The sequence below is a fragment of the Ambystoma mexicanum genome, chromosome 1p, assembly GCF_040938575.1.
Source record: "Ambystoma mexicanum isolate Mex_15411 chromosome 1p, UKY_AmexF1_1, whole genome shotgun sequence".
Lineage (NCBI taxonomy): Eukaryota > Metazoa > Chordata > Amphibia > Caudata > Ambystomatidae > Ambystoma > Ambystoma mexicanum.
In genome coordinates, this window is record NC_090921.1 from 1,103,168,739 (window position 1) to 1,103,189,568 (window position 20,830).

Consider the following 20,830-nt stretch of genomic DNA (forward strand, 5'->3'; position numbering starts at 1 on the left):
GTTTTGTGTGCCCATTCCATAAAACCCAGCATCAGTGCTTTCTTACTGGCCCTGCTTATAGGGAAGCAATTAATCTGTTGTGCTGGGTTTGGGAGTCTAAGAACAATTATTTGTTTGCTCCCTGCAGAAAACGGGTCTACTTTGGTGACATCCACTCTGATTAGTTCACTGGACTACTGCAATGGGCTCTACTTGGGGCAACCCAGGTACCAGATCAAACGGTTGCAGGTCTTGCTGAATGCAGCAGCTCGTTTGGCACTTGCGACTCCTCGGCTGACTCCGACTTTGTCCCTGCTACAGCGGATGCATTGGCTTCCTATCATGGCACGTATTGATTTTAAGATTTTGTGCATTATTCACAGAGCTATCCACAATGTGGGCCCACACTTTCTGAAAAATAAACTTCAGACATGTTGCCCCACGCCACACCTCGGTCAGACTTTCATCAACTTCTTAGGGTCCCTAAATTCTGTCGAAAGCGTCTTGGTGGTCGCTCTTTTTCGGTACTTGTCCCCAGCTTATGAAATGCTCTAGCACTGGACCTGAGAGCTTTGGGTGACAATTTTTTCTTCAGGAAAGCCCTGAAGACATATTTGTTTCACCTTTTTCTTCCACTCTGTAAATGACACTGGATTGAGTATTTGAGTCTGCCACTCCGTTTGCTTTCAGCACCTAGACGGCCAGTGGGCCTTAGTAGCGCTTTATACATTTTAAAATAAATATAAATATAAAAGAGCTGGTAAGTGCATGTTATCTTTTCCCTTTGTAACAAACATACTTTTCTTTTTCAGCAACATCCTGACTTGCCGCCAACTCGTATCAGAACACAACCACAATAGAACTCACGAGATGCCCCATTTGACAACCTGATTGTCCTTGTTTGTTTGTTTGTTTATTTTATATGTAGCGCGCACCAGACCCGAAGGTATCAGGGCACGGGAGCAAGAATACTTCAGGCTTACAAGTTACTTACAGGTTACATAGACAAAATGCAGATTAGTACGAGTACAGTAAGTAATGTGCATTATAAATGAGGATTCAATACAGTAGGTAGTCCAAACGCAGTGCAGGTGCGGGTCACGCACGAAGGTCAAAAGTCAAATTTGTTTGCTAGGTCAACTGGGTCGAGGGGCAGGATCATAGGTCATTTTCATTAAGCCATTTAATCATATTTATTCTAAAATGTGGGTAAGATTGGTCCGTCCTTAGTGCGGGTGGGAGGGAGTCCCACAATTGGGCAGCTTTGATGGGGAAACTATTTCCTCCAGTAGTGGTCATTTTGATTGGGGGAACTGATAGGCAGTTCGTATAGGCAGCTTTCGTGGGTCTAGATGTAATTCTTCTTTTAAATTTCTCTGTTAGGTAGGTTGTTGCTAGGTTGTTGAGACACTTGAATGTTATAGAAGCAGTTTTGAGTTTAATTTTGTCGACTGTGGAGAGCCGCAGCCACTTTTAATGCCAGCCAACCAACCTGCAAGGCTGCACTGATGCCATCACTGACTGGAGCACATATTGGTCAAAAACGTTATTTGACAGCGAGGAGCTAGCATGTTTGCACTCAGGCAATGCCAGGTCCCCATCACCAAATTTTCATTTGAACGGCGGAGTAAAACATGTGTAGCGCAAAAGGCAGCGTACGCGCGTGTATGTCGCCTTTTATCCTGCACATTTGCACTCTAGAGTGCAAATGAGTAAATGCTTGTTGGCATGCTTGCATGCCAGGCATTGTTTACTTTTATTTGTGAACGCTGCTTGCGTTGCGAGAATGGCAGGCAGGGTGTACAGTGGATCCCTATGGCATCGAAATCCCTATTGGTATAGAAATCTCCAGCATTTGTGCCTGCATGAAAATCCTTTCTGGTGGAAATGCAAGTTGTGTTCCACCCCTCCTCTGCCTCATACAAATAACTGAAAATGGGGCGTTGCGTTAATGGAAGGTGTTAAAGCCAAGGCTTTTACGCCTCCCATTAACTTTGTGCCCCCAATGAACATAAGCTCCAATATGTATCATCACATCAGTATGTATAAATACCTGTCCCTGGTGTGTGCTGTAAAAGTATGGGAAGTGTGTCGGATTTATTTGTCCAACAAATATGGCTCAAAAAATAGTCTATTATGTAAAAACAGCGCCTCTGCAGAGCTGCGAAGTCAACAAATACGATTGCATTATCGTCACCAAACAAGGCTGCCAGGCAGGACAGTGCATCGCACATACCAAAAATAAATTGCAATTCAGCTTTCTGCTCAGGACCTTGTTTAAGTTTTCCATGTATCTGGTTCTGGCAGAAATGGGAGGGATTACATCAAACTTGATGCCTAGAAAACAGGATTCTCAGCTGATCATCATTTTCGTTACTGGCGGAAACCCCACATGTTGAAGTGGTGCTTTCACTCCGGCTTCTTTCAACTCTATCACTACTGGATTAGATCTTCATGTCAGCACCACCTATAGCAGGGGTCTGCGACCTGCAGCTCTCCAGATGCTTTGAACTACAAGTCCCATGAGCCCTCACCATTGACTATTCTGGCTAGGGTTGATAGGACTTGTAGTCCATAACATCTGGAGAGCCAAAGGTGGCAGACCCCGACCCATGGGTCTTAACGACTTTGTCGGGGTAAAGCAATTGCCACCAAAGTTAAAATAATTAGCTTCTTCTTTTTGCTCTAACCTTTTGCACAAATTCCTTTAAAGTCAGCTCCTTGCTTTCCCCCAATTGCAACATACTTTTTAACAATTTTATCTAGAAGCATACAATGTTTAGCTACTGCAGATGTGAAGTTTGCATTTCCCATTTCGTGTAGTCACCAGCCAAGTTAAAACATGATGAAAAATCTCAATGAATGATTGGCATGATATAAAAAGTTGTCAAATTCAGAGGAAGCTGCAAGGATCTCATCAGGCCTCGACTGGGTGCTTATATCCCCATAAGGGTGGATATGAGAAATATTATCTTTCACTATTCGAGTGCCAAAGATACCCTTCACACTTCACCAATCCTCCTGCTCCTCAGAGGGCTTTAAAGTATTACGTTAACTTCCTCCCTCCTCATTCAATAGAGCGATCCAATAAAATTGCACCAAATCATATGTCAAAACTAAACAGCAGGAGAGCCTGTGAGTCGGTGTTAAAGTTTTACTGTGCTTTCGCAGAAATAAGTTCTTGAACAAAGGCAGTAAAACTTTAAAGCTGCTACTTTTTACGATTGCTTCCATCACCTCTCTACACAATTACGCTTTAAAATGGTCTCTTTGATAGTTGGTACCCACACCAGACCTTGGGAGTAGACCAGTGGGGTCAGAGCCTCCAAGTTTGCCACGCCCATTTTCTAAAGTGGCCCCTCCCATCACCAGTTAGCCCAACCAACCGTGCAATGTAGGTATCGCTGCGTCCCTGGCACACACTGAAAAAGACTTGTGATGCTTAAACGGCCACACAGGGTTTCTATCTTTGTTCAAATGTAATAATGGCAAGCCGCCATCAACAAATGAAATCTCACACATTTTCGAATGTGCAAAATAGACGATTAAGGTAATAAAACATTTATTTGGGATGTAATGATTATGCGTATATGAAGATTGCTATTTTTATTCAGTGTCATAAACCACGTACTTTTATAGTGGCAAAATAAAGTGTCTGCATCGATAATTGATAGTTGAAAGATATCAGGTTGGGGCTCTGAGGGCAGTGAATGCAAAGTTTGGAGGAAACTCCACAGAATCCTGAGTTTTCACTGTCCATTCATTCCTTGGGGAATGTACTACTCACCTAGCAACTCCGAAGGCTGTAGAAACCTGATGTCAGTTTGATGTCTTTGACTTGATGCAGTTGGCCTAAGCGAGTCTGTCTGTCATCCTTATCCCTCAGCCAAGCGGAACCAATGGAGAGAAATAATGGATCCCTCGACTCAGACTTCATCCTCTTGGGATTCTCAGACCACCCCAGATACCGGACGCTCCTGTTTGGCATCTTCCTGAGTGTGTATCTTCTCACATTGATGGGCAATGCCCTGATAATTGGAGTCACCATGGTGGCCCGTTCACTTCATACCCCCATGTACTTCTTCCTGAGTAATCTCTCATTGGTGGATGCGTGTCTGTCTTCCGTTGCAGTGCCTCGATTGCTGATGGACCTTGTTTCTGAGACACAGAAGATTTCTTTTGTTGCCTGTATTGCTCAGGTGTATTTCTTTATTTCCTTTGCTGGAATTGAGTGCTTCCTACTAGCAGCAATGGGATTTGACCGTTATGTGGCCATCTGTGACCCACTGCATTACCAGGCAGTGATGCACAAGTGGTTCTGTGTTCAGCTGGTGGCGGCCTCCTGGCTCATCAATCTGGTGAATTCTGTCCTGCATACCCTCTTGACCTCTCGTCTGTCTTTTTGTGGCTCCCGGAAAATTAATCACTTTTTCTGTGACCTGACGCCACTCTTTAAGCTCTGTTGTACAAGCACGTTGCCCAATCAAGTGGTCATCTTCACCGAAGGGTCCTTGGTGGTGGCAGCCCCTTTTGTGGCCGTTCTCATATCTTACGTCCTCATCGTCAGCACAATACTTAAGATCAGCACATCCAAGGACAGGCGCAGGGTCTTCAGCACCTGCTCGTCTCACCTTCTTGCAGTGACTCTTTTCTACGGGACAATGATTTTCGTGTATTTCCGACCCTCCTCTGCCTACACTCCGGACCACGACAGGGTGGTGTCTGTAATGTACACTATTGTAACTCCCCTGTTGAATCCCTTCATCTACAGCCTGAGAAATGGTGAAGTGAAGGGCGCTGTCAGGAAACTGTGGTCTGGCAAAAGGGGGTTTAAATAAGATGCACAACCATTGACTGGGACGGCTGCGCGCCTGCTTGGCACGTGTTAAAGATGGACTATGGTTCCAAACTAGAGCTCTGCCTCGCGGACTTTATATTTGCTTTCTCAATATTTTAAGAGGAAATGTTGGACTGAACAATCCACTTGTCCTTTCGAAATGTAAAAAGTGTTTTAGTGTAATAGCATTAGCACATTTCTCCTGAGGTTTATGCTGTAGGGCGAGACTTGTATTCCCCTTTCTTCCATTTGCCCTTTCATCTGGAGCTTTTAAATCCATCTTGCAAGATGAAAGCCATCAAACCTTCAGCAGCACCTCAGCCATAATACCACAGAAATATGAATTTGAACATTGACAAGTCTTCAAAAAAGCCTTAGCACCATGTGAAAAAAACGTCGGCTTGATCATTTTGTACTAACTGTTTGAATACAATGGATGTCACTAATAGGCTTTAACCAGAATGCACCAACTAATGCAATTGAAAGTTGTTAAGGAGAATTCTCATAAATGGTTGATTTCCCTTAGCTAAAGAGTCCCCCAGCAGCTTTGCTGGATTTCTAGGGTTTATTTTTTTTTCACCTGGTAAGAGTGTGAGCCTTTTTTCCCACTCTTACATGTTTTTTGCTATGTGTATTTCTACTTTCTGTGTGATCCTGTGCACTGGAACCTCACCTACTCCATGTGCACCACTTTTTGTGTGTGTTACACAGCACCTTCAGTGCAGTGACACAGGGTTGTCTTTGAGACTTCCCACTGACTCCATGTTTCTGGGTCTGACTACTGTCCCCCAGAAACAGTTAAATTTGCCATTAACTTTATATAGTCACTTTAAACCACAGACCCAGTACACCCCATCTTACATGTAGTATTGGAAAGGGTTAACTCATATCCCTTTTTGTCTGTACCTCTTGGAGCCTTGTTTCGCTCCCTTAACATTAAGACTTGGCTGGTGGCAGTGGTATCTACCCTAACTTTTCTACCGCAATTATATTATATAAACGTAGTATTGCTTCAGGCTATTATATTAGCCTCAAACATAAACCCGCTTGACCAAATACATTTTATTTTGGTTCCGGCTGGGTTTATTCGCCATTTCGTTTTGTTAAAGTCTTTCTGGTGTTTTTCTCTGCGCGCCAAACCGGGATGACTCCTTTGTTTGCTTTCTTTTCGCGGGCTTATGCACAGAAGCCCTCCTTAAGGCGCCTTTTAGTCTAGGGAGGCAGGACGTGAGGGAGGGGTCTTCGGACCCCTGACATGGGGTCCCTTGGTAACCCAAGTCGCACTCGTGTCTGATTGGAACAAAAGAACCAATGAGGAACTGGAAGACGAGGACCCCTACCACGACTGAACCGCCCGGCGAAGCCCTGCTGCAGGTCCGAATCGCCAGAATCTGACGACAAAAAAGATCCTCTAGGAAACTTCTTCCCTTGAGCTGGTGGGACCAACCAGTTTGCCCAAACTACAAGCCAGGACCTCTCCTCTGGTCGAATTCGCTGTACAGATCTACAGTGGGCCGGATAGCCAGGAAGGTCAGACCCTGCTCGGGTTTTAGGGAGCGCACCTTTTATTCATTGTTTTGCTCTGCTGCTGGCTTCTTCCCTGGGTGGCGCAGGACCCTCCAGTCTTCCTACTTCGTGTCAGTCCAACAGTCGCTTCAGGAACCGTGAGCCTGCAGGAACCACCAGGAATGTCTGCCTCAGCTACAGCTCCCTCTCCGTTTTAAGGTACTGTGCAAATCTGCTTGTCCATTTCGGTCAGCCGCGGTGAAAGTGTTTGAAATCTTTCTCCAATCCGATGGCTTGTCCTTCTTTTCTCTTTGAACTAACTTTACTACCAACCAACCTCGTCCAGAATCTGTGCCACAAACTTTACCGCGAACTACCCTGAACTGTGTGATCTTGAGCAAAAGACTTTTGACCCATTGACTTTGGCCCTAAGCCTTTTCTAGCTGATCTCCTCACTGTAGTCTCTCTTGTTCAATTGCCCTGAGTACTTATCTGTTGGTTTTGCTTAATTTCTAATAACTTTGTCTTTCCCTCCCTTTTAAATTGCTGGAGTGCCATAGAATAGTGAAATGTTATACAACTGTTGAGTAAATAAATATATATTCTTTTAGTGTTTGCCTGAATCATAGTAATTGCTCTCCTTTGTGTAACTAATTGTACTGCTCACTTACTCTTGAGGTAAGTCTGGCTGCTCCGCTACTGCTACCACTATAACTGTGTAGTACAGGCTTGTACCAAAGGTGAAATTGTACTGTCACTTGTAGTCTTAATTGTGTGTAGTGTTCCCAAAGGGTACTGCATATAATTCTGCCTAACAAAGTATCAATCAAACACAAGACTGTAGGGTGTGATTATTTTGCCCCAACCGGATATGATTCCACAAATACATAAAAGAGGTGAATGGTATACACAGGCCCATTTTTTCCAATTGTGCATAATGAGCCCTTCTTGATCACATGATCCCCAAGAACCAGTTATTACAATGGGGTTGAATAATCCAATAAGGTGCAAGCAAATATAAAAATGTGTTACCTTTCTGTTTGTTACAAAGCATGATGGTGACAGAATGCCTTCTGGCGAGGGCGTGTAGCACACGGTTTTCTCATTTTTAGTAAATAAAATGATGCTTGTTTAATTCAGTTTCTGTAAGGGAGGCTTGCTAATCTGTTCCCCCGTTCATAATTCATGCCAAAATTATAGTGCAGATATATTACTTTCTTTCTGGATACTCTACTGACACCCTCAGCACCAGCCTTGCAGTGGCACAGGACAGGTTCAAAGGTTGCATGTGCATTCCTGACAGCGGTTGTAACACAAAGGCAGATGGAGCATTTTACTTTTCAGCTCTTCAGATTCAATCCCTAATAGGTGTGTACCCTAGTTAGCATAGTGGGACATTAACCTTCAAATATAAGCTAGGCCTGGTTGTGGCATGGTGGTTACTAAGGTCACACAAATATACAGCCACAACAATTTGATTTCACAGAAGTGTCATCTCTGTGAGCAGGACTTCAGCTTTGATGGCTGAGGTACACTATCTGCCTGAGTCTGTGATTCAAAGCAAGCACTGATAAAACAAAGCCACACTCACACCAGGGCACTAACCAATGGAGTCCCTTTGAAATCAGCAGACATGGGAAGAGTACAGGGTGAGAGAAGCAAAGAAAACAGAGGGAGTTCCACCATCTTGGTTTCTACTAGGGCTCTCTACAACTTCCTGCCCTATCCATTTCCTGCAGGGCTAGGACTCTCTGTATGATGTCAGAAGGCATAAGACATGTTGCTGCAGCCACCTGGATTGGACACCATACATCAGGTTTGTGTTAGGTCAATGCCCTGTGACATTTTGGCTTTCTAATGTGGGGTCAACTCTTCCTTCTTTAAATCATCTTTGGATTCTCAAGTCAAGAAGAAGGACATCTGTTAAGGAAATAGCCTATTGCAAAGTCTTCTGCCAGAGAGTTGAAGACAGAAGGTATATGAGGCAGAGGCAAGCTCTTCTCTATAACCATGCCCAGGGAACAGTGGGGGTGAATGTCTGTGCACCAAGTTCTCTCTGATGGCTTTTGCACTGGAACCACAATCTTGCTCATTGGTGATGAACGGCACCTGTAGGTGCCAGCCAACTTCCTGGAGTGGAAGTGCAGAACTGAATGACTCACCTGATTCCGCAGACCCTAGATTGGGCTTTCTAGAAACTAAAGAGTCTAGAAGCAGCCTGGACCCTGTTTCATCACCTCAAGATGTCTGCAAGCCAGCTCCACCATGCTCGGTGCACTTGGAACCACAACAGAGCCCACAGTGCTGTTTTTGGCACACTATCAACCTTCATACTATTTGCAGCACTTTGATGGACCCAGACGCCGCTCATCCCATTGCCGTGAACCGTATTGATCAATCCGATTGCCTGTTTCACTCTGTGGAGGCAATTGATTTGCATTCTGACTCGACCTGCTGGAATCCATCGACTCGGACCTCTCAAATGTTGGCTCGACTCGACTAAGCAGAAGCATAGATTCACCATGAACTTGATCACTGTCCGAAAACCATTGGAAGCCATCAACTTGACGTCTTGAACACCAATTCAACCTAATGGGAGCTGCACATTGAGCTGAAATGCCATTGCCATTGGGAGTTTATAACTCAAATCATCTCAACATTGGCTTGACAGCAGCAAACACTTCTAGAAGCCCAGTTAGACAAGAACTTAGATATTTTGAAGAGGCCCTGTCCTCCTGATCCATTTTAAAGTACCATAGTGATTTTTTTAAGTCCCCCTTTTCTATCTTCCAGAGACATATTGCTGAAAAATTAGCATTGCTGCTGAGTCTCTTGCCTGACCAAACCTCCTTATCAACCCAAAGTGCCATTTCACAACAAGGTTCTGTATTATCTGTGTTCTTGTACATGGCTGAGTTTTAAGTGTTTTTAATTATTTTACATTGATTGTTTTATAAAGGTCCCTATTTTAAAAAGAGGATTTGACATTCTTTTATTTTGTATTAAAATAGTTGCTTCAGTGTGAGTGGGCTAGTTCCCATTAGACGAGAGGACCTTTCTGCCACCCCAGGTCGGAGAGCTGTTTCTCTAAGTCTCTAAGGGAAAATAGCTGCTTCAGTGTGAATGGGCTAGTTACCATTAGACGAGAGGACCTTTCTGCCTCTCCAGGTGGCAGGGCCGTTTCTCTAATGGGAAATAGCTGCTTCAGAGTTTCTCTAATGGGGAAATAGCTGCTTCAGTGCGAGTGGGCTAGTTCCCATTAGACGAGAGGAGCTTTCTGCCTCCCCAGGACAGAGGGCCTTTTCTCTAATGAGAAATAGCTGCTTCAATGTGAGTGGGCTAGTTCCCATTAGACGAGAAGACCTTTCTGCCTCTCCAGGTCGGCGGGCCATTCTCTAATGGGAAATAGCTGCTTCAGTGTTTCTCTAATGGGGAAATAGCTGCTTCAATGTGAGTGGGCTAGTTCCCATTAGACGAGAAGACCTTTCTGCCTCTCCAGGTCGGAGGGCCGTTTCTCTAATGGGAAATAGCTGCTTCAATGTGAGTGGGCTAGTTCCCATTAGACGAGAGGACCTTTCTGCCTCTCCAGGTCGAAGGGCCGTTTCTCTAATGGGAAATAGTTGCTTCAGTGTGAGTGGGCTACTTCCCATTAGAAGAGGGGCCCTTTCTGCCCTTTCTGAAATAGCTGCTTCAATGTGAGTGGGCTAGTTCCCATTAGACGAGAGGACCTTTCTGCCTCTCCAGGTCGAAGGGCCATTTCTCTAATGGGAAATAGTTGCTTCAGTGTGAGTGGGCTACTTCCCATTAGAAGAGGGGCCCTTTCTGCCTCTCCAGGTCGGGGGGCTGTTTCTCTAATGAAAAATAGATGCTTCAGTGTGAGTGGGCTAGTTCCCATTCAACGAGTGGACCTCTTGCTCTCCTGTTGATCATCAACTTGTCCCGAATGTACTCTTTCTGATAATGTTCAAAACAACACTTTATAGCCAACCCTCATAGTGCTGTAGTAACAAACTCCTCAATGGTCTTACAATATTTCTGTTGTCTGATAGCAAATTGATAAAAAGCCAAACTGTTATTCCCCTTCACCTCGTAATGCTTTCCATCTTGGCTATGAATATATCAAACTGAGTCGGTTGCCCATCTCGATGCATTCAGGTAGTTTTAAGAAATTGTTGTCCAGCCCGACCTCGACAATGAAACAGTGCCTCTTTCTTTTTACTCAAATAATTAGAACCATATACTGATAACATATACTTCTGGAATCTTTCTTTCCATTTAATGACCTAGGAATAACCCAGCGACTGGTATATTTGCCATGATCTTTGAATTAGTTTCTTTTGCTTCCCTATTTTCATGCCCTTGGTATTTGTCACCTTGTTCACAGGCACAAATGTCTGTAATATCCCTTTTAAGGTGCAATGAAAAAAACCCTCTCAGAGTAACAGCCAATTGTGCTACGGCATGCTCCCTTCTTTATGGGTACAAGTGGTCCTTTCAGTCGCTACTCTGCATGTGGGACGGGCACAGCACGGAGCGCAGTGCCTGCATTGAAGGCCTTCAGCTTGTTACATAGCTAAGCAGCAGACATGTCAACTCCTTATCATGTCTCAAATTGCCAGGCAACAACTGGCAACAGCGGACGATGCATCCTTGGATCACGTGTTCTGTCGTGCGCATGCACGGCTATGCTGCTAGGGGGCTTCCTGTGTCCTCATAGGCTCACACACAGCCCAGATGCTCCCCAACACAGGCCTGGAGAGTCCCAATGAGCCACTAATCGACTGTGCAACTAACCCTGTACATGCTCAGCCAGGGCAACCACAATCAATGGCAAGTGCAGGCTCTTTGTCATTGCCGCAATACATCACCAGTAAAGGAAGTGAACCAGGACACAGCCAGTATGTGTGATTGAATTTATTTTTAGTTTATCTTTATGCGGTAACAACTCTCTCTGTCCTCACCCTTACAACAACCACCATACTATTTGCCTTACATTCTCTTCTAGTGTTCTCTGTTTACATTCCACACCCATAGCATTCCCTCTGCTGACATTCCTAACACTGTGAGGAGTCCACCTTTCTTCTAGAGGACCTTATTCCCATGGCCACTTTGGCTATTCTAATATTACTCAACTAGAGTTGTATTGCCAAGTGTGAATGGTTCAGTTAGTCCCCCTCTAGTGCTCTATATGAGCATGGGTTGACCCTCCTAGGAGTGACGACGCATTGGCCCTATTAAGCGTGAAGATTTGTTTGCTCTCCTGCCCAGAAAGACCATTTGTCTGTCCTGGGCTTGAAGACAAAGATAGGCCCTTCTAGGGGCCAGAAACCGATAATGTGATGCATCGGCAGGGCCAGAAACCGGAGAGGCATCACTCACCTTGGTGTTGATATTTAAACCACAGTCATTGCCAGGGTACTGCACTCCTCCTTGTCTTTCCACTACCCCGCTGTACTTTTGATGGGCTAGTTATTAGGTTAAGATGTTCAACCAGGCGCCAGCTAGCATACTTCTTCTTCCACAGTATTTATCTAATTTTCAGGGTCCACCTTCTGCACCTCTTCCTTCCTTCATCTCCCTTTTCTTCCTCAGTACCTCTCCCAAAATGTTCATCCATCACTGGCCCTCATTTTCTACAACGATTTTGTCTGTACCTTTCAAACTATTCTCCAAGTAATTTCCTCCTTTCTCTTGTGTCTCACCTTCCATCTATCTTATAAATGGTGTTATGGTCACCAATATTCTTAATAAAAATCTGCCCTAGGAAGGTTATCACAAGACCACTAGGGATTTCTTTTAAAAGGGGGAAGGGGGCTGTGATCGGAGCGTGATAGTTCTGATTTGTTTTTGCTGGGCTGAACATAGGTAATTCATGTTTTCTGTTTTGTTTACAGGCTTTTTAACGCAAGGAGCTGCAACGTTATGCAAGTCGTTTTTTATTCTAGAGGATTGGGCAGTCTGGGGAGGTAGTTTGGTGGGCTGGGACACAAATGCAGGGTCAGGCCACAAATTGCCCCCCCCATGCCAGCAAAACATTGGCATTTCCCTGGGAGTGGCTATGTCCCATGTGGGTTGACTGTCCGCAAGCTCAGGCTGCACCTCTGGCTGTGCTGCATTACAGATTTCACCTCCGGGGAGGATGGAGACCCTGCCGGGGCTCCTCGCAAATGCCGCTGGACTTGGGGACAGTCGACCCACATGGGAGATACCCACCCAAGGCCAGGGACATCACCACCCACCTTCCTTGATCTCTGGCTGGCCTGTGTTACAGCTTCCCCCTCCGGGAAAGGTCAGGACCCTCCCGGGGCTCCCTGGGAGAGCCGCTGCACTTGAGGATGGTAGTCATCCAAGACCGGGGACATCACCCCCGCCCATCCTGGAGCTCTGGCTAGGCAGCATTACAGAATTTCCCTCAGGGAATGGATGGGGACCCTGCCAGGGGTCCTTGGGACTGCCGTTGAACTTGGGGACAGTCAAAACTTTTTCTTTTTCACCCAGGTAGGTGCTGTCATGATTCATACCCCCGGGCATCCAGACCACGTCCATCAGCCCCGGGAGCAGGCATCATGTCGCCTTGAGAAAACCCAGCAACCGCTGCAAGGGGCTGTCTGGGTTCAGTCCTGGTGCCTATGGCGCCAGGCTCATATCATATGGGACATCAGTCTTGGCGCCATAGGCGCCAAGCTCATAGTGCACACTTACCTGATGCAGACCATGCTGCAAGAAGATCCAAGCCCGTGTGAGGCCTGGAAGGGACTACTTGTAATGATCACTACAAACCGTTTCCGGCAATACATCAGTCTTCAGGCATTGCAACACAGAAAGCGTAGAGTCTCCTACCTGGAAATAGATGAATGACCAAATCGTAGCTCCAATGGTGTTCCAGGTTTCACAAGAAAGGATGGAAAGATATATCCCAGTAGAACATAGGAATCCCCCTGGCATCCCCTTCGGAGCCCGGTTAAGTACTTGGCGACCGTGGGAAAACCAGGGAAACCCTCATGGGGGAGAAAACCCTATGAAGAGCTGCTGGGGAGCGTTGGTATAGGCGAGGCAGACAGGAGGAAACTGAAGGACCTCGGGTTCCGATTATAACGTTATGTGTTGGTTAAATGCTGGAGAGGTATAAGGGTGAAAACACAAGGTTCAATTGAAAGATGAGAAAACTACACAATAAGGAATGATGGTGAGATTAGGAAAACAGAATTACCATTCAAACATCTAGACAGGGAGTTTAGTAGTTGAGGAACCCTGGGAACCGAGTCCGTTCAAGAACTATTCCTTTGTATGAAACGGGAAGTTCTGGGAAGCAACATATAAAGAATTTAAGAATCAAAGAAGGTCGGATGGCAAAGGTTGGAGTGTATGAGTGTATGAGAAAGAAATCTACCTTCAAGGGGAACACGAAATAAAGTCGATATTAGCCGCGTACTGTGGGGGCGTGGCTTAATGGTTACCAATACGATACCCTCGATCCGATCGTATTCCGGATTCTAAGAATGAACAGATGCATCAATAGGAAGAAAACACGGTACGGATAGAAGGAAGGAGGAAACAATGAGATGTAAAGACTGAACTAGCTATACTCACTGAGCGTCCGTATACTCCTAAGAGAGTAGCAACGCGCCGGTATCCAGGACTTCCCGGCTGATATGCCGAAGAGAGATCGACTTCCGCATCCTGCGTGGCTCGAGGCAGGGAAACAACTAGACCGTTGCTAGGGCTGCCGCGGTCATAACCCGGTGCGGCCATCTTGGAATAGGTAGAAGAGGAATGATTCGTCCTCACGAACATTACAGTATGCCCCTTCTTAGGTCCTTCCCCTCCCGGCTTGTCAGGATGTCTGGAGTGAAATAGTTTTACGAGACGAGGAGCATGTACAGCGTCTTCCGGCTCCCAGGTACGATCTGAAGGGGAATAACCCTTCCAATCGATCAAATATTGTAAATGTCCTCGATGCATACGGGAATCACAAATTCCCTTCACCTCAAACTCAGGACCAGATGAGGCCAAAATAGGGGGAGGACGAGTCGTTATCGTTGGGTGAAATGAATTTCGATTGTCCGGTTTCAATTGAGAAACATGGAAAACAGGGTGAATTCGGGACCAGGTTTTAGGAAGAATAAGTCTAAAGGCAGCACTGCCAATGCGTTTATCCACCCGGAAAGGACCAAAGTATCTTGGAGACAGTTTGGATGGTACCAGGTGTCTGGGGAGAAACCGTGAAGACAACCATACCCTGTCTCCTGATTTGATGATAGGTGCAGGAGAGCGAGAACGATCAGCAAATTTCTTCATTCTATCCTGGGTTTGCACTAGGGTATCTTTAGCCCTCTTGTGGCCTTGTCTGATTTGATTCATTAAATGGTCTACATCAGGAAATCTGTGTTCCGATCTTTTTAGTATCGGAAATGCTGAGGGACTGAATCCGTAGGAGCAGAAAAAAGGAGAAGTGCGAATGGTGGAGTGATAGGAGTTATTGTAAGCATACTCTGCCAAAGGAAGTAGATCTTTCCAGTTATCCTGAGCTGTCGAAAAGTAATTTCTTAGATATCCCTCTAGAGTTTGATTGAGCCGTTCCGTCTGCCCATTGGATTGAGGGTGATAACCGGAACTGAGGGCACGGGAAATCCCGAGATGTTGACAGATGTGCTTCCAGTAGAGAGAGGTATATTGTGTTCCACGATCAGATATGATTGTATCTGGTAGGCCATGTAACGCAAAAATGTTATTGGTAAAGATACGGGCCATAACGGCTGCTGTAGGAATCCCGGCAAGAGGTATGAAGTGAGCCATCTTTGTAAAGGAATCGATCACCACCATTATTGCCGAACACCCCTTTGAGGGGGGAAGATCAACGATGAAATCCGTTGAGATTATCTGCCAAGGACGCGATGGAATGGGCATCTTGACCAGTAGTCCTGCTGGAGACCTTCGGGGAGACTTGTTCTGAAGACAATCCGGACAAGATCCAATGTATCTTTTTATGTCCTCCCGTAGAGTTGGCCACCAGAACCAGCGAGAAACCATTTCTTGTGTGAAGGTGATTCCACGATGTCCCGCTACCTTAGATTTGTGACACATATCCAATACCTCCTTCTGGAGGGAGGTTGTAGGGATGAAGGCCCGATGACCTAGGAAATAGCATCCATCCTCCTTGACCAATGTGGGTAGTGTCCCTAGTGATATGCCTGGTTTTCCAACTGATTTGGATTGACCCCTCAGACGTGTCAGGAAGTCATGGGAGGTATGTAACCCTAACGCCATCTTAGGAAAAATCGGTTCAGAACTAAAGGAATCATTAGGGAGCTTTTCTTTACGTGATAAAGCGTCAGCGATTACGTTATCTTTCCCAGGTATGAAGGAGAAAGTGATCCTAAAAGGAGAAAAAAAATGAGCCCACCGGGCCTGACGACTATTGCAAGTCTGGGCGTACTGTAGAATACGAAGGTTGTGATGATCCGTTCGAACTTCCACCGGGTACTTAGCTCCAAGTAGTAAATGTCGCCACTCTTCGAAAGCCCTTTTGATGGCTAACAGCTCCTTCTCCAATACCGTGTAATTTAATTCTGCAGGTGCCAATGTCTTAGATAGGTATGCCACTGGATGTTCCTGTTCGGAATTATCAGACTGAAGAAGAACTGCTCCCAAAGCATATTGAGAAGCATCAGTCTCCACGATAAACTGGCGATTCTGATCAGGTGTCTGCAGAACAGGGGCGGACGTGAACAGATCTTTAAGTCTCTTAAAGGCTTGATCTGTAATCTCAGGCCAAGAAAAGGACACCCCCTTTTTTAACAGATTCGTCAGTGGTTTAGTCAGGCTTGAGAATCCCGGAATAAACTGCCGGTAAAAATTGGCAAGGCCGATAAACCGCTGAATGTCTTTCCCTGAGGTCGGGATAGGCCAATCCAATACGGCGGAAACCTTCTCCGGGTCCATAGCTACACCTTTGGCCGATAGAACATAACCCAGGTAAGTGACTTGAGGTTGGTGGAAGGAGCATTTCTCTAATTTGCAGAATAGGTGATTTTGATGTAGACGACGAAGAACCTCTCCCACATGTTTAACATGGTCCTGTAGAGTATAGGAGAAGACCAAAATATCGTCCAGATATACTATTACATTATGTAAGAGTAGATCAGCGAAGAGATGGTCCATAAAGCGTTGAAATATCGCCGGGGCATTAGAAAGCCCAAATGGCATAACATGGTATTGGTAATGACCAAATGGTGTCCGGAATGCCGTCTTCCATTCATCTCCGGCCTTGATCCTTATCAGATGGTATGCTCCCTTGAGATCCAATTTAGTGTATAAATTTGCCCCCCTGACTGCTTCCAGAATATCCGGTATCAGGGGCATCGGATATTTGTCTGGTATAGTGATTTTATTGAGACCCCGGAAATCTATGCAAGGGCAAAGTTCCGTTGTGTTCCGTTTAGATACAAAAAATAGGGAAGCAGCTGCCGGTGAAGTAGATTCAGTGATCAACCCATTCATAAGATTTACTCTAAGATACTCTCGTAACACCTCTTTTTCGTTATGAGATAGGATGTACATTCGACCAAAGGGTAAAGGTTGGTCAGGTATTAGATCGATGGCACAATCGTCTCGTCTATGAGGTGGTAACTGTGAGTACTCAGAGGTAGAAAAGACTTCTTTATATTGATAGTACATGTTGGGAAGACCTGTGATTTGATTGAGAGTTGTGATTCCCTGAAATTTAGGAGAGGAAGAGCTGGTGTCCAACAGAACCTCTTGTTGATCTTTTATGCAGTGGCCAAGACAAAATTCAGAACCCAAAAAGAAGGACCCAGCTGTCCAATTAATAAAGGGGTTATGCTTCCTGAGCCATGGTATGCCCAAAATAATAGGATGGTGTGCTGCTCGGATGATGTCTAGAATTATGTGTTCATGATGAGAAGAGATAGACATAAGCAGAGGACCAGTATGATCCGTAATGGGTCCAGATGTCAAAGGACTGCCATCAACACTTTCCACGGGAATGGATTCTATCTTACAAGACCGTGGGATACCATGAGAAGAGGCCCAGTGATCGTCGATAAAATTCCCGGCCGCACCACTATCAATAAGGACCGGGATATCTTGTAGGACCTGTTTCCCAAAGGTTAGAGATACCTTTACAACCACCATGGTAGTATCCGAGGGATTGTTACAAGTGGATGTATGGACAACTTGTGAGGAACCTTGTTTAGTCATAGGATCCCGAACCGTGGTTCCCCTTACGGTCGGGCGTTTGCGTTTCCCGATCTCCTTGGTGGTGCAATTGGACACTCCTGTACGGTGTGGGTATTGGAACCACAATACATACATAAACCAAGGGATCGTCTTCGACTCCGTTCCTCAAAGGAAAGAGGTCCTCTGCCTGTTGCACCTAGTTGCATGGGTTCCTCGGTAGATGGAACCCGTGGAGTAGCAGGCAGATTAGCAGGAAAACGGGGCAACCGTCCTTTCCTTTTTTCACTGGTGCGTTCCTTCATTCGATAATCAATCTGAAGGACTAGTGCTATAAGCTCAGTTAAAGAAGAAGAACGAGGAACCCTGGATATTTCATCTTTCAATTCTTCTGACAGTCCTCTTCTAAAGATGGTTATCTGTGCGTCATCGGACCAAGTAGTTTCGCTGGCCATTTGTTTAAATCTTGTTATATAAGCCAAAATGTCTGAATTTCCCTGTTTTAAATCTAGTAAGTGTTCTTGGGAAGCTACTCGAATCTCCTGCCGGCCAAACATAGTACGAACACTATTACAAAAGGCCGGATGGGAGTCTAATATAGGGTTATTACTGGTGATTAGGGGTGTGGCCCAGGCTAAAGCTGGTCCAGTCATTTGGGACACCATATAACCCACACGATCCCGATCAGTATGAAAAAAGGCGTTTTTAAAAGAAAACTGAACGTAACAGGAATCTATGAATTCTTTCACCTTATGGGGATTCCCATCGAATTGGCCTCCAAGAAGAGGCCCTGGAGGGAGCTCTGAGCAATGAGGAACCTGTGAGGCAGCAGTATGTTGTGCTAATTGTTGGGCCATCTGCTGAGCTGCCTGTTGTTGATTCTGCTTTAGGGCAGTATTCTCCTGCTGGAGTAGTTGAACCTCAGTGGTTAAGGATTGTACTGCAGCGATCAACTGTTGGATCTGCTGTTGTTGTTGGGAATCCATAATGAGGATCTTCTAGGCTCCTAGTTGCAATGACTAAAGAACAAAGTTTGTTTTCGGGCGTTGCTATCTGTAATGATCACTACAAACCGTTTCCGGCAATACATCAGTCTTCAGGCATTGCAACACAGAAAGCGTAGAGTCTCCTACCTGGAAATAGATGAATGACCAAATCGTAGCTCCAATGGTGTTCCAGGTTTCACAAGAAAGGATGGAAAGATATATCCCAGTAGAACATAGGAATCCCCCTGGCATCCCCTTCGGAGCCCGGTTAAGTACTTGGCGACCGTGGGAAAACCAGGGAAACCCTCATGGGGGAGAAAACCCTATGAAGAGCTGCTGGGGAGCGTTGGTATAGGCGAGGCAGACAGGAGGAAACTGAAGGACCTCGGGTTCCGATTATAACGTTATGTGTTGGTTAAATGCTGGAGAGGTATAAGGGTGAAAACACAAGGTTCAATTGAAAGATGAGAAAACTACACAATAAGGAATGATGGTGAGATTAGGAAAACAGAATTACCATTCAAACATCTAGACAGGGAGTTTAGTAGTTGAGGAACCCTGGGAACCGAGTCCGTTCAAGAACTATTCCTTTGTATGAAACGGGAAGTTCTGGGAAGCAACATATAAAGAATTTAAGAATCAAAGAAGGTCGGATGGCAAAGGTTGGAGTGTATGAGTGTATGAGAAAGAAATCTACCTTCAAGGGGAACACGAAATAAAGTCGATATTAGCCGCGTACTGTGGGGGCGTGGCTTAATGGTTACCAATACGATACCCTCGATCCGATCGTATTCCGGATTCTAAGAATGAACAGATGCATCAATAGGAAGAAAACACGGTACGGATAGAAGGAAGGAGGAAACAATGAGATGTAAAGACTGAACTAGCTATACTCACTGAGCGTCCGTATACTCCTAAGAGAGTAGCAACGCGCCGGTATCCAGGACTTCCCGGCTGATATGCCGAAGAGAGATCGACTTCCGCATCCTGCGTGGCTCGAGGCAGGGAAACAACTAGACCGTTGCTAGGGCTGCCGCGGTCATAACCCGGTGCGGCCATCTTGGAATAGGTAGAAGAGGAATGATTCGTCCTCACGAACATTACACTACTTTACCTTAGGGACTATTTTGTTACTCGGGTTCGGAGGCTATTTAAACCATGGCCGAAGAGCAGCACATGCTTCGCGTTATTCTGCATCCAGCAGCGTAACGCTCACCGTGCCAGCAGCAGCATCCAGCCTTCTGCCACGCCCGCCTCGAACCTGGAGCACCTAGAAAGAAGGAAAGAAGCAAAGATTAGAACAAGAGTAATACCTGATTTCTTACCTGATTCCGGATTCATCGCATCTTCAAACCAGAGGAAAGACTTTGTTTTAAACGCGTCGCATCGCCAGCAGCAGCGCCGTGCCAAACTCACCGTTCCACGAAGCATCTCTTCGATCCGGCGCTGTCTCTATCTTTACATCGCCGAATCCCAGCACCTAAGGGGGACAAGAAACAACATGGTGAGCAGAGAGAACAGACAGAGACAATCTCTTTAGCCGCTATATGCTTACCTGATTTTACCGCCGGAGGTATAATTCATCAGCACGCCACATCTTCTTATGCCTCACCTGTAAGATAAGGAGAAAGCAGCAAGTTTAACCCTTGGCATTATTCACCGGACAGTGTTGGGTAACACAGACTTTTACCGGAGCGCTTTCAGCTGTCAATCTTCTTATTGGGTCAAAGCTGCAAGATAGAAGAGGAATTGGAAAGGAGTGAGTTCCAGACATTTTGAACTCTTACGAACTATATACTTACGGCTCTTCGCCGGGATCTTTTGGAGTCAGGATTCGTCTACAACCAATATCTTCAAGCCAGTGAAGTAACTGGTCATCAACGCGGGCCTTTGCGTGCTTCGCAGGATGGAGGGCTCATCCTTCAAGAATATAAGGTGAGATTGCTGAGAGGGCGCTTCAGAGGTGATTAGTGGGGAGGACAGTGGGGGTGCTAGCACGTGAATCCACAAGTGGCTAAATCCATCTCTCCACTTGTAGGAGAATATTTCTAGGAGCCAAGCAGACAAGATTAGGAGGGCAGATCCAGTCAGTCATCGCTGCACTACGCATCACGTGGGTGGAGGCCGCAGCAGTCCAGGCCGACCGACACCCGTGTGGGAGCCAGGTGAGCGTAACAGGTGCACCCACACATGAGGTACTGTTTTCATCCAGACACGTGTGGGAATGTTGGAAGGTAGGACATGTTGTCACAAGTCTCTACCCTTCTCACCTGTCTTTCCTGTTTGCTTGCGACCCTCTTTTGTGACTTCTTCCGCACGGTCCGGG

The 20,830-nt window shown here is 45.8% G+C and overlaps 1 protein-coding gene across 1 annotated transcript; it reads left to right on the plus strand.

Annotated features, from left to right (window-relative positions):
- Nucleotides 1-3,878: 3,878 nt before the first annotated feature.
- On the plus strand, nucleotides 3,879-4,817 carry LOC138527190 (olfactory receptor 1G1-like). The gene has a single exon (XM_069638301.1). The coding sequence runs from the start codon at nucleotides 3,879-3,881 to the stop codon at nucleotides 4,815-4,817; it is 939 nt and encodes a 312-aa protein (XP_069494402.1).
- The last annotated feature ends 16,013 nt before the right edge of the window (nucleotides 4,818-20,830 follow it).